The sequence below is a fragment of the Hylobates moloch genome, unplaced genomic scaffold (assembly GCF_009828535.3).
Source record: "Hylobates moloch isolate HMO894 unplaced genomic scaffold, HMol_V3 SCAFFOLD_7, whole genome shotgun sequence".
NCBI lineage: Eukaryota > Metazoa > Chordata > Mammalia > Primates > Hylobatidae > Hylobates > Hylobates moloch.
Genome location: NW_026652282.1, coordinates 63,792,990 through 63,811,144, shown reverse-complemented (window position 1 = coordinate 63,811,144; position 18,155 = coordinate 63,792,990). Strand labels below are relative to the sequence as shown.

At 36.2% G+C, this 18,155-nt stretch overlaps 1 protein-coding gene across 1 annotated transcript in view; it reads left to right on the top strand.

The window, feature by feature from the left end:
- Nucleotides 1–18,155, top strand: part of ATRX (ATRX chromatin remodeler) — a 229,616-nt gene that overhangs the window by 135,594 nt on the left and 75,867 nt on the right. Inside the window, exons 21-23 of the mRNA XM_058441328.1 lie at nt 27–196; nt 5,764–5,917; nt 9,649–9,755. Coding sequence (XP_058297311.1) covers nt 27–196; nt 5,764–5,917; nt 9,649–9,755 — 431 coding nt within the window. The remainder of the gene's footprint in view (nt 1–26; nt 197–5,763; nt 5,918–9,648; nt 9,756–18,155) is intronic.

Here is an 18,155-nt window from a genome sequence, read left to right as displayed (position 1 = left end):
TTTTTTTTTTTTTTTTTTTTTTTTAGAAAGAAGAAAAAGGGGAAAAAGGGGAAAAAAGATAGTAGCTCAAGTGGAAGTGGCAGTGACAATGATGTTGAAGTGATTAAGGTCTGGAATTCAAGATCTCGGGGAGGTGGTGAAGGAAATGTGGATGAAACAGGAAACAATCCTTCTGTTTCTTTAAAACTGGAAGAAAGTGAGTCTAATGAATGTTGCCTTTATCATGGAACAGTAATTTGGAAAATGTCATGTTGTTAGTCCTTTTTTCAGTTACTTACCTGACTAATTGACTCAAAGGAATTTCTTTCCTCAATTGGTGAGTCTAATCAAGTACTCATAATTACAGTAAATATCTGATGAATCTTTAATTATAAGCAAGCTACTCTGCGCTCTCTGGTATTTGGGAGGAAAGGTAAAAAGAAAAACTAATGTTTATTTACTTGTATATACCTAAACTCTATTATTTTCACTACATGTGTTAGCTAACTGAATTCTTGAGCAGGCTTGCAATGTAGTTGATAGTTTTAAAAATGAGTAGGAGAACTGGTATTCAGACCTAGATATGTCTAATCTCAAAGCCACCATGATATTTTCACTTAACTGCATGGGAATAAATGGAAACATTTCAGATAATCAAGTGTGATTGTAGTTAATTTTTAGTCAGTATTATACAGTAAAACTAATTTTAATCATTTAGTGTTTTTCCTTTGTGATTCTTCATAATCTGCAATTATCTACTTTAGGTTTCCTGTATATTATGTACAGTTTCTATCACCTCTTTTGTTTTCTTTCTGTCTCTCTTGTGCATGAAAGTGTAGATTGAACTCTGCAGTGGTTTAAGTTGTCTTTACCTATATATAAGTTGAAGGATTAGTGTTGAGACACTGTATCCTACTAGTGCAGCCTGTATGTCTAGGAGCTTAAAAACTGGGACCAAATATCTGCCTATTTGAAATAGCAGATAATATGAAGAGAGAACAAGGTAGTGGCTCTAAATATTTGGCATTTGGGAGTTGTGGAGCAAAGCAGTTAACTGTCTATAAGGAGAAGAGAGTTGTGGGGGCCACCTAGGTTAGTGATCCTGTGATCAGATAAACTTGGCTGGTCTCAGGCCTAAAGCTGAAATAACTTGGTGATTAATTATTTTAATTTTATTTTTATAATTTCAACTTTTATATTCAGGGGTACATATGCTAGTTGATTAACATGGGTATATTGCATGATGCTCAGCTTTGGGGTATGATTGATCCCATCCCCAGGTACTGAACATTGTACTCAGTAGTTAGTTTTTCAGTTTTTGCCCCCTTTCTCTCTCCCCACTCTAGTAGTCCTCCGTGTCGGTCGCTCTCCTCTTTATATCCATGTGTACTCAGTGTTTAGCTCTTACTTATATGTAAGAACACATAGTATTTGGTTTTCTGTTTCTGTGTTAATTCACTTAGTATACAATGGCCTCCAGCTGTATCCCTGTTGCTGCAAAAGACATGATATTGTTCTTTTTTGTGGCTGTGTATATTCCATGGTTTATATGTACCACATTTTCTTTATCCAATCCACTGTTGATGGGCACCTGGATTGATTCCATGTTTTTGCTGTTGTGAATAGTGCTGTAATAAATATATGAGTGCATGTGTCTTTTTGGCAGATTTATTTTCCTTTTGTTTTATACTTGTAATGAGATTGCTGGGTCAAATTGCAGTTCTGCTTTAAGTTCTTTGAGAAATCTCTAAACTGCCTTCCATAGGCGGTGAACTAATTTACAGTCCCACCAACATAAATGTTCCCTTTTCTTTGCCCCTTCTCCAGCATCTGCTGTTTTTTGACTTTTTAATAATAGCCCTTCTGACTGGTGTGAGATCGTATCTCATTGTGGTTTGGATTTGCATTTCTCCTGTGATTAATGATGATGAGCATTTTTTCATGTTTGTTGGCTGCTTGTATGTTCTCTTTTGAGAAGTATCTGTTCTTGTCTTTTGCCCACTTTTTAATGGAGTTATTTGTTTTTTTACTGTTGAATTAAGTTCCTTATAGATTCTGGATATTCATTGTTGGATACATAGTTTGTGAGTATTTTCTCTCGTTCTGTAAGTTGTCTGTTTACTCTGTTGATAGTTTTTTTTGTTATTTTGTGGTTTTTTTGTGTGTGTGTTTTTGTTTGTTTTTTGTTTTTGCTGTACAGAAGCTCTTTAGTTTAATTAGGTCCCAGTTGTCAATTTTTGTTTCTGTTGCAGTTGTTTTTGAGGAATTAGTCATAAATTCTTTCTACCTTGGTGATTTCTTTATAAACATTTCTCTCTTCAGTACCTCCATGGAATCGACAGATGGCAGTCTAACAGTAGACTCTGACTTCTCTTAAGAAATCAGGGGAACAGTACAAATTAAACTACAAAATTTCTCTTCTCATTCTTCTCTTCTGTTACCCCATAAAAGCAGTTTACTATCAATGTTCATCTTCTGGATAGATATAAAGAATATTTTTATCAGAATAATAAATTTTTATAGTGTAATTTAAGGCAACGAGAAGTTCGTGTATCTCCTTCCCTGCTGCCCCAATCTGCCTTTTCCACATAAATTCCTCAGTCTCTCATCTCATAATTAAAAATATATAAAGTTTACGTGTTCCTGGAAATTATTTTCTTAAAATACTCTTGTTGAATTTTTTCTCATAACTTATGGCTAAGAGGAGCAGAAGAGTAGACCAGTCAGTGTGCATCATCCTGTGCTATAAATGGGTTACGTAAGAGTATACTGAGATTTTTTTTTTAAGTGTACTGAGATATTGATCCTTTGTCACTTGGGAGTACAATTAGAATCTGAGGCAGCTGGTTTGCCTCCATAAATGAGTAGGCTCTTCTATTTTTCCTGGTATACTATATAAGGATTAACGTTTTTTACATATGCCATAATGTGAATGAGTTGGAAAGCACTGGGGGCAGAATGTAGGAGGCTACATGTCGTGAGCCTGAAAACACGCAGGGAAGGCTATCAGTTCCAAAAGACAAATTTTGACCACTTGTCTAGGATTTTTGTTTCATTTTAGTTGTGTGCAGTCAAATATAAGTCATTTGTATATGGATATATTTTATATATTTTTGTAGCTTATATACATGTATAGTGTATTAGAAGCATTCTTCAGAACTAATAGATAATAAAAATTTATTTTTTTCTTTGCATCTAAATTAACTCCATATAAAACAGAGTATATCATAATGTATAGACATATGTAGCTGGTACTGTATAACTTAAAAAAATTACTTTCTTACAGTAAATATAAGAAAATCTGAATAGGAAGTATTAAGGGGCTAGTCTGCCTCCTTAGCGCAGTAGGCAGCACATCGATCTCATAATCTGAAGGAAGTATTAAGGGGCTAACAATGTTGCACCTGGAATTGGAAATGGATATTAAATAATTACCTATAATTGAGCTACAATATGATTTTTGCCACATATTTTATTTTCACGTCAAAGAGTTACTGTTTGCTTTAATCCCTTTGTAGTAGCTTTCTCATTTTTCTGAGAAGCAGCATCTTGAATGAGTCATTTAAGTTTAGCTTACATCATCCCCATTTCTGTGTTTTAAATATTTTATTAGAAGGAGAGTTCGTGATCACGAAATGACTATGTAAATTACTTCAAAGTGTTCGATTTATTATTACTTAAGTATTTTTAGAGTAAGCTTCAGTGGTACGCATTTGTATTTTAAAACGTATGTAAATGTATGGATATAAAGTTTTGTGACAGAATCCTTGTATATGATGTAGAGCCGTAATATTAGTACTAATATACCATATTTATTCACTCAACAGATATTTATAAAGTGCTTACTATATGCCCAGACATAAGGAGGGAACTGATAAGCCTAAATGGTAAATTGAAGAAGGTATGCTATGGAAATCCTAGGGAGATGCTAGTCTTGAGACTAGCAGCTTTGATTTTCATTTATCCAGGGACAGGATTTGAGACTTCGAGCCCTCTCTAAGTTGGAGAGTTCTGTGACCCCTTCTCAAAGCTGAATCCCTCTAAAGTTTACAATCCCATGGACAAACCAGGGAGTTGACAAGGAAGCTTATCTATTTCAGCCAGGGCTCTTGGTTGGGAAAAATAGTTTCACTGAATTTACGGCCATGGCCTTCACCTCACATACTTTATGGTTTGAATTTATATTACTCCTATAGTCTAAAAGATCCTAAGCTGAAATATTAACTTCACAAGTAATTCTGAGTTGGTGATTCCCTGGAGACCTGGTAGAAGCAAATGTAGAATCACTCTGGAGATATATGACCTTAACCAAGGCGACCCAGAAATTTCACAGATTGTAGCTACACCTGAGAAAATAACCTTAGGAAAAGCTAGGAACAGAAAGTATTAGTAGTCAACCTGAGGAAAGTTAGCATACAAAATATATGGCATGATTAGATTCTCAAGAACTTCTGATAATAGAAGTATTTGATAAAGACTATGAGTATGTCTAAAGTGATATTTTTAAAATTCCTAATCGTAACTTTATGCCAGAAAATTTAAAACTTAAAATACACAATATTTAAGAAAAATATACTCAGCAATGAGCATTCATTGCAGTTATTTCATATTAGCCAAAAACAAGAAACAATCTATGTTGTTTGTATATTCTAGTTCTATGTATATGAGGAGAACTAATAAATGATAGTGTATTCATGCAGCGGAATACTACATGATAGTTAGAATGATTGAACGGGAGCTCCATGACAAGCATGAGTAAATCTCGCTTTGAGTGAAAAAGTAATTTGTAGGATTTTACAAACAGTATAGCCATTTGTACAGTTTAATGATACACATGCAGTAAAAAACATAAAACACTGCAAAAAATGGTAAATATATAATTTAGGGGTTTAGTTACCTGTTGGAAAAGAAGGAAGGAAAGAGAATGGGATCATGTAGGATCATATATTAGGCTTCAGCTTCATCCGAAGTTTAACAGTGTTAAAATTTGATGAAGATGGAATGTGGAAGCACATTTGTTTCTTATATCTTATATACTTTTCTGAGTATTTAAATTTTTGTAACAAAAATATATTTTAAAATACTTTGCATTAAAAAGCAGTTGAGAAAGTGTATAAACATGCTAAACCTGCATATTTCTTATTTTGAACCAAACTATGTTTAAATCTTTTAATAAATTATTTTATGCTACTTTCTCCTTCCACCTTTCATAGTCAAAGTTTATGGGGAAAATATATAAGAACAAAATCATTTAATATGATATGCCAATTCTGGGGTCAATTCTTGTTGGCGGTTTCCAGATCCTAGTAGCACTGTGAAATGTTTTCTACCCCCAAGGTCTTTTCTCTCCTGATAACTGAGCCTTTCCATCTCTGTTGATTCCTGTCTCATGCAGTATGTTTGGGGGCATTTTACTCTCTTAGGGCCTGGTGGGAGGGGGATGGTTTCTCTTCTCTTTGGTTCTCTGTCTTTCTGAGCTCCACTCCTACCCCGAGGGTTTGTGTCTTACACTTGCACTCTCTCAGAGTCAATCTCTTGCTTGTTCTCTTATTTGGCATCTCCTTCCTTTCCCTTTTTCTATCTAGAGCTCACTCTTCTGGGATAGTCTCTGTCTTTCTGTGCTGTATGTGCGTGTGCCTGCCTTTCTCTTTTATCCCTCCCCTCTCCCAAGTCGCCATCAGTTTCTTTCTTACTCTCCCCATGGGTAGGTCTTTTTCTGTCTCTCATACTCTCTTTCCATTTCTTTTCTAATTTACCTACTTATGTTCCATTTGTCTTATTTAGGTAAAGCTACTTCTTCTTCTAATCCAAGCAGCCCAGCTCCAGACTGGTACAAAGATTTTGTTACAGATGCTGATGCTGAGGTTTTAGAGCATTCTGGAAAAATGGTACTTCTCTTTGAAATTCTTCGAATGGCAGAGGAAATTGGGGATAAAGTGTAAGTGCTTTACCATATTTATTATATAAATTAACTTTTGATTATGTTTTTATTGCTTAAACAATGTATTTGAACAAATCTGTTGCTTTTCCTTCCTTCCTAAAGATGTGATTTATTTGGTCATTGTAGTGCTAGGCCAATACAAGCAACTATCTTTTTTGTAAGCCACTAGTTCTGATTGCATATTCAGGTTATTTCTTCAGTGTAAATTTCTGCTTCTAGCTATTGCAACTTGAACTTATTTCCTTGGGTAGAGCTCTTAGCTGAAATTTGTGTTTCTCCATCTTCAGAATCATTTTTCGGTTTATGTAGTGTGACTTCTACCGTGTTGCTTTACTGAGATTTCCCCCTGTAAAGTCACTAGTGACCTTCTAATCCTCAAATCTGGTGGACATCTCTCAGGTTTTATTTCACCTGCTTGATTATTCTTTCTTCTTCTTCTTCTTTTTTTTTTTCATCATGAGACAGGGTCTTGCTCTGTTGCCCAGGCTGGAGTGCAGTGGCACAATCATGGCTTACTGCAGTCTTGACCTCCTACACTCAGGTGATCCTCCCACCTCAGCCTCACCAGTAGCTGGGACTACAGGCGCACACCACCATGCCCACCTAGTGTTTTTATTTTTAGCAGAGACAGGGTTCACCGTGTTGCCTAGGCTGATCTCGAACTCTTGAGCTCAAGCAATTTGTGCGCCTCAGCCTCCCAAAGTGCTGGGATTACAGATGTGAGCCACCACACCCGGCCTGATTATTCTTTCTTTATCATTTATTCTCTGTTTTTTGTTCCACTTCTAACATTTTTGCCACCATTCCTTTCTTTGCATCTTCACCCCCCTTCAAATTACTTTTCCAAAAACATTTTTTTTTGTTTTTGAGATGGAGTTTTGCTGTTGTTGCCCAGGCTGGAGTGCAATGGTGTGATCTCGGCTCATCGCAACCTCCACTTCCCAGGTTCAAGTGATTCTCCTGCCTGAGCCTCCTGAGTAGCTGGGATTCCAGGCACGTGCCACCACACCCAGCTAATTTTGTATTTTTAATAGAGATGGGGTTTCTCCATGTTGGTCAGGCTGGTCTCGAACTCCTGACCTCAGGTGATCTGCCTGCCTCAGCCTCCCAAAGTGCTGGGGTTACAGGCATGAGCCACCACGCCTGGCCTCCAAAAACATATTTTTAAAGTTTTGAACAAGACTTACTGTCTAGGCTGCTAGGTCCCAACATCTGATTATGAACGATTTTTAAAAGGTATCTGAGATGCTTTTTTTTTTTTTGAGATGGAGTTTTGCTCTTGTCACCCAGGCTGGAATGCAGCGGCGCATTCTCAGCTCACTGAAATCACCTCTGCTTCCTAGGTTCAAGTGATTCTCCAGTCTTGCCTCCTGAGTAGCTGGGATTACAGGCACACACCACCACGCCCAGCTAATTTTGTTCTTTTCGTAGAGACAGGATTTCACCACGTTGGCCCGGCTGGTCTTGAACTCCTGACCTCAGGTGATCCACCCACCTCAGCCTCCCAAAATGCTGGGATTACAGGTGTGAGCCACCGCGCCTAGCTGAGATGCTTTTAATAAAAATTTTAAATAAGGCTAAAATAAAGTAATATTTTATGTTTAAAAAACTCAAAATATGGTCTCAGAAACAAGAGTTCTTCATGTTGTCTGCAACTGGAAAAGGTTAATAGAGAGAACCATAAGTATAGACATTTAATCCTAACAACTTTTTTCCTTTTTCACTGTAAGACTTCTCTGAGTTCAGTGGTTCCCAGAACCAGCCTTAATTGCTAACTGACTAAAATCAACCTCTTTCCAGTATAGTAACCCAGATTGCAGATTAATTCCAATTTAATAATTAGTATTTCTAAGACTAAGTTTCTCACTTACAGGAACTTTCAAGAAGTTAATTTGTAGCACAGAAATAATTGATTCAATTATGTTTTTGATTTTGGGAAAGATAAACTACTGAGGGGTCAAAGCATAGGCCTTGGTCATTTGAGCTGAGCACCAGGAGTCAATTCATTTTCTTACCAACATTCTAGAAGTAGTTAATTGGGAGATAGTAGACTCCAACAGTGTGGAGCTCAGGAAGTCATACAATAAAAAACACTTACGTGGTTAACTCCAACAGCCGTTTCATAGCTTCAGTTGTTTTCAGTTCTAAATCTGAAGATACGTAGCAGGGAATGTTGAAGGATCTTCAGGAGTCATAAGTACCTTCGTCTCCTATAGTACAGCTTTTAGAATAAAAATAAAACTTAAAGCATACTTTCCACAGGTATATTGTTTCTTGTATACTGATCTACTTTGTTTGCATATATAAAGGACAATAGAAGACCTCTTATATTCTCTTTCTAGATTTTATTTCTTTTCTACTGTGTAAGTATGTTATAAATTCTCTCCAGTGGGTTAGACCAGAATAGTCATTTTAGAACTATTTCTCGGAGCCCCTGCAAATTGGTGACCAAGAGGAGAGGGTAAGGGAACAGTAACATTTTTCCTCCTTCTCCCGTAATGCCTAAAACAGCTTGCTTTTATAATTTATTTTATTTGAACTCTACACAAAACTTGATGTGAACAGTTTTCGTGGCTAAAAAGGAGTTAGAAAATTACTAGGGCAGAGAATCAGGAATTTGCAGACATACTTGAAATGTAATGACAAAGTGTTATAGAATGCTACATGCATTCTATAACATTACATATTAATAATAAAATTACATATTTTAAATTACTGAAATACTTGTAATAGGAAAACTTTTTACATTCTCTAAACAGTGTCTTTTGTAGAGCAGAAGTTTTAAATTTTGATGAAGTCTAATTTGTCAACTTTTAAAACAATCATACTTTGTGTCATATGTAAATAATTTTTTACCTAACCCGTGTTATGAAGATTTTCTTCTGTGTTCTTCTAAATATTCTCTTCTTACAGTTTTTACAGTTAGATTTATTCTCCATTTTAAGTTATTTTTTGCATAAAGTATGCAGTTTAGGTTGAAGTTCACTTTTTTTCATGTGGATATTCAGTTTTACTAAGACCATTGTGGTTTTTGTTTTTTTTTTTTTTTTTGAGACAGAGTCTCGCTTTGTCGCCCAAGCTGGAGTGCAGTGGCGTGATCTCCACTCACTGCAAGCTCTGCCTCCTGGGTTCACGCCATTCTCCTACCTCAGCCTCCCGAGTAGCTGGGACTACAGGTGCCCACCACAGTGCCCAGCTAATTTTTTTGTATTTTTAGTAGAGACGGAGTTTCACCGTGTTAGCCAGGATGGTCTTGATCTCCTGACCTCGTGATCTGCCTATCTCGGCCTCCCAAAATGCTGGGATTACAGGCGTGAGTCACTGCGCCCGGCTACCAAGACCATTGGTTAAAAGACTATCCTTTTACCATTGAAATGCCTGGGTCCTACAATTAATAATCCTATGTGGCTCTCTATCTGAACTCTATTCTGTTCTATTGATCTGTGCCTGTCCCTTTACCGGTACTACACTGTCTTGGTTACTGTAACTTTGTAAGTAATGAAATCATGAAGAGTCAACCCTCCAACTTTGTTTTTCTTTTTCAGAATTGTCTTCCCTCCTCTGATGTGGCATTCTCATATACATTTTACAATCACCTTGTAATTTCTACAAAAAAATCCTGCTGGGATTTTTTGTTACAATTGTGTTAAATTTGTAGATCGATTTAGGAAGAAGTGATATCTTTACTAGGAATCTTCTAATCCATAAACACTAATCTGTTTTTTTAGCCTTGTTTTCAGCCAATCCCTCATATCTCTGGACTTGATTGAAGATTTTCTTGAATTAGCTAGTAGGGAGAAGACAGAAGATAAAGATAAACCCCTTATTTATAAAGGTGAGCTACAAATATTTCTGTATTGTAATTTTAAAAATACTGATTTAAACATACCATACAAACATTTTAACAACAAAAGAAACAAAACTACCCAGAGTCTCACAACCCTAACATATCAACATTTTTTTCCAATGTCTCTTTGTCCTTATCCATATATATGTATAGTCTTTTTCAAAATAAAATTGTATTTATATTTGAGGTTTACAACATGGTGTTATGGGATACATATAGATAGTAAAATGGTTACTGTAGTGAAGCAGATGAACATATCTATCATCTCACATAGTTTTTTTGGTGACAAGATCAGCTAATATCAACTTACTTAAGAAAAATTCCTAATACAGTAGTCTTTGTTGTTGAAATTGTAGGATAAATTAAAATTTTTTGGTTTCTAAAGCAGTTTTATTGAGAGATAATTCACATCCTGTACAATTCACCCATTTAAAGTGTAGAACTCAATGGTTTTAATATATTCACAGAGATGTACAAACATCACTAGAGTCAGTTTTTGAACATTTTAATCACTACCAAATAAAACTGTGTACCCTTTAACTATTACTCCCCTACCCAGCCCAAAACTCCCTCACATAAGCAACCTACTCCTTTATGTTTCTAATAGATTCATATATTCTGGACCAGTCATATAAATGGAAACATGTAATATGTGGTCTTGGTAGATATTAGGGTTGTTCTCACCTTTCAGCTGTTGTGAATAGGGCTGTTGTGTACATTTGTTATACAGGTTTTCATTTATTTAAACAAACAGCAATACCAAACTGTTTTCTACACTGCCTGTACTATTTCAGTCCTACCAGCAATGTACAAGCATTTCAGTTTCTCCACATTCTTATCAACACTTGTTATTTTTCATTTTTGTTTTTATTATAACCATCCTAATGGTTGTGAAGTGGTATCTTATCATTTTAATTTTCATTTCTCTAATGACTAATAATGTTGAACATCTTTTAATGTACTTGTTGGCTATTTATCTTCTTTGGAAAAAATGTTTATTCAGGTCCTTTGCCCATTTTTGAATTGGATTGCTTATCTTTTTGTTGTTGAAATGTAAGTGTTTTAAAAAATATATTCTACATACTAGGCCCCTATCATATATATGATTTGCAAATATTTTCTCTCATTCTGTGGGTTATCTTTCGCTTTCATTAAAAAAAAAAAAATAGTTCCGGTGATCTGTATCACTTTCTTTTATTTATTTATTTCTAATTTTTCGTAGAGATGAGATCTCCCTCTATTTGCCCAGACTGGTCTTGAGCTCCTGGTCTCAAGCAGTCCTCCCTCGTCGGCCTCCCAAAGTGCTGGGATTACAGGTGTGAGCCACCATACCTGGCCATCTGTTGCTTTCTTGAGTGTGTCCTCTGATGCACAAAAATATTTTATTTTGTTGACATCCAATTTATTTTTTCTTTTGTTGCTTGTGCTTTTACTGTCATAGCTAAGAAACCATTTCAAAGTAAAAAGTCGTGAAGATTTAACCCTTGTGTTTGCTTAAAAGAGTTCTATAGTTTTAGTCCTTGCACTTAGGTCTTTGCTCCATTTTGAGTTAATTTTTATGCATGATATGAGGTAAAGGCTCAACTTCAAGGTTTTGCTGTGGTTATCCATTTGTCCCAGGACTGTTTGTTGAAAAGAATATTCTTTCTTTATTGAATGGCTTTTGTCACTCTTATTAAAAAGGAATTGATGATGGAGACACATGTTTGTTTCCTGACCCTCAATTCTATTCCATTGATCTGTATGTCAGTCGCTGTGCTAATACTGCACTATTTCATTACCATTGCTTTGAAAGTGATGTTGAAATTGGAAAGTGTGGCTATTCCAGATCTCTTGGAATTCAACATCAACCTTAGAATCTCCTATAAATTTCTACAAAGAAGTCAGCTTAGGTGCTAATAGGGATTGTGTTGAATGTATAGTTAATTTTAGGAAGTACTGCCATCTTAATAATACTGTGTCTTATCCATGAACATGGGTTGTTTTGCCATTTATTTAGGTCTTTTATTTATTTCACCAGTATTTTATAGTTTGCAGAGTATACATTTTACACTTTTGTTAAATGTATTTGTACATATTTTATTTCTGAGGCTGAGTGAAATTTGTTCTTAGTGAATTCTTTAGGATTTTTTATTTACAAGATCACGTCATCTGCAAGTACAGATAATTTCCTTTCTAATCTGAATGCCTTTTATTTGTTTGCTTATCCAGTTGCCCTGGTTAAGACCTCAAGTACAATGTTGAGTGAAAGTGGCAAGAGCTGACATCCTTGTCTTGTCTCTAATCATAGTGTGAAGGAATCCAGTTTTTCAACATTTTATATGATGTTAGTTTCATAGATACTATTTTTTTTTTTTTTTGAGACGGAGTCTCGCTCTGTCATCCAGGCTGGAGTGTAGTGGCGCAATCTCGGCTCACTGCAAGCTCCGCCTCCTGGGTTCACGCCATTCTCCTGCCTCAGCCTCTCCGAGTAGCTGGGACTACAGGCGCCCGCCACCACGCCCGGCTAATTTTTGTATCTTTAGTAGAGACAGGGTTTCACTGTGGTCTCGATCTCCTGACCTCGTGATCCGCCCGCCTCAGCCTCCCAAAGTGCTGGGATTACAAGCGTGAGCCACCGCGCCCGGCCCATAGATACTATTTATCAAGTTGAGGAAATTATCTTCTCTTTCTAGTTTGTTAAATGTGTTTGTCATGAAAGAGTGTGACATACTATCTCGATTTCTCTGCAGCTATTGAGATGATCATGGTTTTTTTTTTCCCCATTCTATTAACATAGTGTATTACTTTGATTTTCAGATGTTAAACCAACCTTGCATACCTGGGATAAATCCCACTTGTCATGGTATATGATTCTTTTTATATGGTCCTGGATTCAGTTTGCTAGTGTTTTTTGTTGTTGGCAATGGAATGTTTTAATTGGCCTTTTTTGTCCTGATTATGAAAGTATTATTATATCTTGCATATATAATATTGGCTGTATAATATTCTGTCATATGGCTGTACATAACTTATTTAATCATTTGATTGCTTTTTCTAATTTTTCAACTTTTTTTTTTTTTAGAGACAGGGTCTCGCTCTGTCACCCAAGCTGAAGTGCAGTCGAGCAATCTTGGCTCACTACAGCCTCTGCCTCCTGGCTTCAAGCAGTTCTTGTGCCTCAGCCTCCTGAGTAGCTGAGATTACAGGTGTGTGCCACCACGCCTGGCTAATTTTTGTATTTTTTGTAGAGATGGGGTTTTGCCATGTTGGCCAGGTCTTGAACTCCTGGCCTCAAGTGATCCACCTGCCTTGGCCTCTTAAAGCACTGGTATTACAGGCATGAGCTACCACACCTGGCCTAATTTTTCAACATTTTAAATTTTTGTACATAAGTTTATATCTGCGTTTTAAACTTTTTTGCTTAAGATAGATTCCTAAGAGGAGAAGTCATTTACCAACAGGTATGATCTTTTTTAGGACTTTTGAAACATTGTCAACTTATTTTCCAGTACAGTTGGATTAGTACTCCTAGTAGCAATCCTTGAATGATCACTACACCCTTGCCATAATAACTAAAACCTTTCTTAATAGATGAATAATGATATCTTGTATTTGTTTTAATTTGCATTTATTTTATAACCAGTAACATAGATTGTCTCTGCTAATCTCTTCTTGCTTTTATTTTATAACCAGTAACATAGATTGTCTCTGCTAATCTCTTCTTGCTTTTACTGCTGACTGATGGCTATGTTTCTGTCTGCCTGCAATGCTCTCTCCACCCACACTATATTCTTCACCTGATTAATTCCTATCCATTCTTCATCTTTCATGTCCAGTGACACTCGTCAGTACTGACTTCCCTCCTCCTGACTCCAATATGTCTGATTTTTTCCTTTTAATTTTTGTGGGTACATGATAGGTGTTACGTATTCATGGGTTACATGAGATATTTTGATATATGCATGCAATGGATAATAATTACTTCAGGGTAAATGGGATATCTATCACCTCAAACATTTATCCTTTGTGATACAAAAAATCCAATTATACTCTTTTAGTTATTTAAAAACATACAATTTAATTATTTTTGACGGTAGTCACCCTGTTGTGCTAGCAATTACTCATTCTTATTCATTCCAACTATATATTTGTACCTATTAACCATCCATACTTCCACGCCAACCACCCACTACCCTTCCCAGCCTGTGGTAACCATCCTTCTACTCTCTATCTCCATGAGTTCAATTATGTTTATTTTTAGATCCCACAAATAAATGACAACATGCAAAGTTTGTCTTTCTCTGCCTAGCTTATTTCACTTAATGACCTCCAGTTCCATCCATGTTGTTGTAAATGACAGGATCTTTCTCTTTTATGGCTGAATACTACTCCATTGTATATATGTATCACATTTTCATTATCCATTCATCTGTTGATGGACACTTAGGTTGTCTCCAAGTCTTGGCTATTGTGAACAGTGCTACAATAAACAGTGCAGATACGTCTTCGATATACCGATTTCCATTATTTTGGGTATGGGATTGCTGGATCCTCTTTTTTTTTTTTTGATGGGCGGAGACAAGGTCTTGCTCTGTCACCCAGGCTGGAGTGCAGTGGTGTGATCTTGGCTCACTGCAACTTCCACCTCCTGAGTTCAAGGGGTTCTCCCACCTCAGCCTCCCCAGTAGCGGGGACTACAGGCGTGCACTACCATGCCCAGCTAATTTTTGTATTTTTTGGTAGAGACAGGTTTCACCATGTTGGCCAGGCTGGTCTCAAACTCTTGACCTCAGGTTATCTGCCTGCCTTGGCCTCCCAAAGTGCTGGGATTATGTAAGTGAGCCACTGCGTCTGGCTGGGATTGCTGGATTCTATGGTAGCTCTATTTTTAATTTTTTGAGGAACCTCTGAACTGTTCTCCATAGTGGTTTTACTAATTTATGTTCCCACCAACAGTGTACAAGAGTTCCCTTTTCTCCAAATCCTCTCTAGTATTTGTTACTCCCTGACTTTTGGATAAAAGCCAAGTTAACTGGGGTGGGAAGATAGCTCATAGTTTGATTTGCATTTTTCTGATGATGAATGATGTTGAGCACCTTTTCCTATACGTGTTTGCCATCAGTATGTCTTCTTTTGAGAAATGACCATTATTTTGTCCATTTTAAAATCAGATTATTAGATTTTTTTCCTGTAGAGTTGTTTGAGTTCTTTATATATTCCGGTTATTAATCACTTGACAGATGGGTAGTTTTCATATATTTTCTCCCATCCTGTGGGTTGTCTCTTCACTTTGTTGAATGTGTCCTTTGTTGTGCAGAAGCTTTTTAACTTGATGAAATCACATTTGTCTGTTTTTGCTTTTGTTGCCTCTGCTAGTCGGGTATTACTCAAAAAATCTTTGCCTAGTCCAATGTCCTGGAGAATTTCCCCAATGTTTTCTTGTAGTAGATTTACAGTTTGAGGTCTAAGGTTTAAGTCTTTAATCCATTTTGACTTGATTTTTATATATGGCGAGAGATAGGGGTCTAGTTTTGTTCTCCTGCATATGGATATCCAGTTTTCCCCAGCACCATTTGCTGAAGGACTGTCTTTTCCCTAGGGTATATTCATGGCAACCTTGTCAAAAATGAGTTCACTGCAGATTTGTGCATTTATCTCAGAGTTCTCTATTGTGTTGATCTATGTGTTTTTATGCCAGTACCATAGTGTTTTGGTTACTATAGTTCTGCAGTATAAAGTCAGGTAATGTGATTCTTCCACTTTTGTTCTTTTGGCTTAGTATAGCTTTGGTTATTTTGGGTCTTTTGTGGTTCCATATAAATTTTTAGGGTTGTTTTTTGTATTTTTGTGAAGAATGTCACTGGTATTCTATATGGATTGTAATGAATCTGTAGATTGCTTTGGGTAGTATGGACATTTTAATAATATCGATTATTCCAATCCCTGAACCTGGAATATCATTCTGTGATTTTGTGTCTTCAATTTCTTTCAGCAGTGTTTTATAGTTTTCATTGTAGAGATCTTTCACTTCTGTGGTTAATTCCTAAGTATTTTATTTATAGCTATTGTACATGGGATTACTCTCTTGATGTCTTAAAATTTTTTTTTAATTTGTAAGTTTCTTTATTTCTCTTTCAGGTTGTTTGCTGTTGGTATATAGACATACTACTGATTTGTGTATGCTGGGTTTATATCCTGCCACTTCACAGAATTTCTTTATAATTTCTGATAGTTTTCTGGTGGAGTTTTCAGATTTTTCCAAGTTAAGATCAGATCATCTGCAAACAAGGATAATTTGATTTTTTTCTTTCCAATTTTGATGCCCCTTATTTCTTGTTCTTGTCTAATTACTCTAGCTAGGACTTCCACTACTATGTTGAATAACAGTGATAGAAGTGGGCATCCTTGTCATGTTCTTGATCTTAGAGGAAAGCCTTTTAGTTTTTCTTTCTTTAGTATGATACTAGCTATGGGTCTGTCATAGATGGCTTTTATTATTTTGAGGTATGTTCCTTATGTACTTAGTTTTTTTAGTGTTTTTTCATAAAAGGATGTTGAATTTTGTCAAATGCTTTTTTACCATGAATTGAAATGATCACATGGTTTTGTTTTTTGTTGTTGGTTTTTTTTTTTTTGAGACAGTCTTGCTGTGTTGCCCAGGCTGGAATGCAATGGCGTGATCTTGGCTCACTGCAATCTCTGCCTTCCAGGTTCAAGTGATTCTCCTGCCTCAGCCTCCCGAGAGTAGCTGGGATTACAGGCGTGTGCCACTGCACCTAGCTAATTTTTGCATTTTTATTAGAGATGAGGTTTCACCATGTTGGCCAGACTGGTCTTGAACTCCTGACCTCGAGTGGTCCACCTGCCTCGGCCTTCCAGAGTGCTGGGATTACAGACGTGAGCCACCACGCCCAGCCAATCATATGGGTTTTGTCTTTCATTCTGTCGATATGATGTGTCACATCAATTTGTATATGTTGAACCATTCTTGCATCCCTGGGGATAAGCCCCAGTTGGTCATGATGGATGATCATTTTATTATTGAATTCAGTTTGCTACTGTTTTGTTGAGGATTTTTACATCAGTATTCACCAGTGATATTAGCTTGTAGTTTAATTTTTTTTTTTTATGTGTGTTTATCTGGTTTTGTTATCAGGGTAATACTGGCCTTGTAAAATGAGTTTGGAAGTATTCTGTTCTCTACTTTTCAGAATATTTTGAGTAGGATTTGTCTTATTTCTTAATTAAATGTTTGATAGAATTCAGCAGTGAAGCTGTCAGGTCCTGGGATTTTCTTTGCTGGGTGACATTTTATTATGGCTTCAATCTCATTACTTTTTATTGATCTGTTCAGGTTTTGGATTTCTTCACGGTTCAATCTTGGTAGATTGTGTATGTCTAGAAATTTATCCATTTCTTCTAAAGTTTTCCAATTTATTGGCATATAGTTGCTGATAATAGCAACTAATGATTCTTTGAATTTCTGCTGTAACAGTTGTAATATCTTTATTTTCATCTCTGATTTTATTTTTTTGGGTCTTCTCTCTTTTTTGCTTAGTCTGTCTAAAAGTTGTCAGTTTTGTTTATTTTTTTTTTCAAAAAACCAGTTTTTTGTTTCATTGATCTTTTGTATTGTTTTCTTTATTTCAAGTTTATTTATTTCTGCTCTGATCTTTATTTTTCTTCTGCTAATTCTGGGCTTGGTTTGTTCTTGCTTTTCTAATTCTTCTCTTCTTTTTTTTTTCTTTTTTTTTGAGACAAGGTCTCGCTTTGTCGCCCAGGCTGGAATACAGTGGCACAATCTCGGCTCACTGCAACCTCCGCCTCTCAGGTTTAAATGATTCTTCTGCCTCAGCCTCCTGAGTAGCTGAGATTACAGGCGCCTGCCACCACGACCGGCTAATTTTTGTATTTTTAGTTAGAGACAGGGTTTCACTATGTTGGCCAGGCTGGTCTCAAACTCCTGACCTCAGGTGATCCACCCGCCTCAGCCTCCCAAAGTGCTGTCATTACAGGCATGAGCCACCGCGACCGGCCTCTGATTCTTTAGGATGCCTTATTACATTGTTTATTTGCAGTTTTTCTACTTTTTTGATATAGGCATTTATAGCTATAAGCTTTCCTCTTAGTACTGCTTTCCCTGTGTCTTATGTTTTTTGGTATGTTGTGTTTTCATAATCATTTTTTAAAGAAAATTTTCAATTTCCTTCTTAATTCCTTCATTGGCCCACTGGTCATTCAGGAGTGTGTTGTTTAAATTCTATGTATTTGTATAGTTTCCAGAGTACTTTGTTATTAATTTCTCCTTTTATTCCACTGTGGTGAGAGAAGATACTTGATATTATTTCAGGTTGTTTTTGATGTTTTAAGACTTGTTTTGTGACCTAACATATGGATGATCCACAT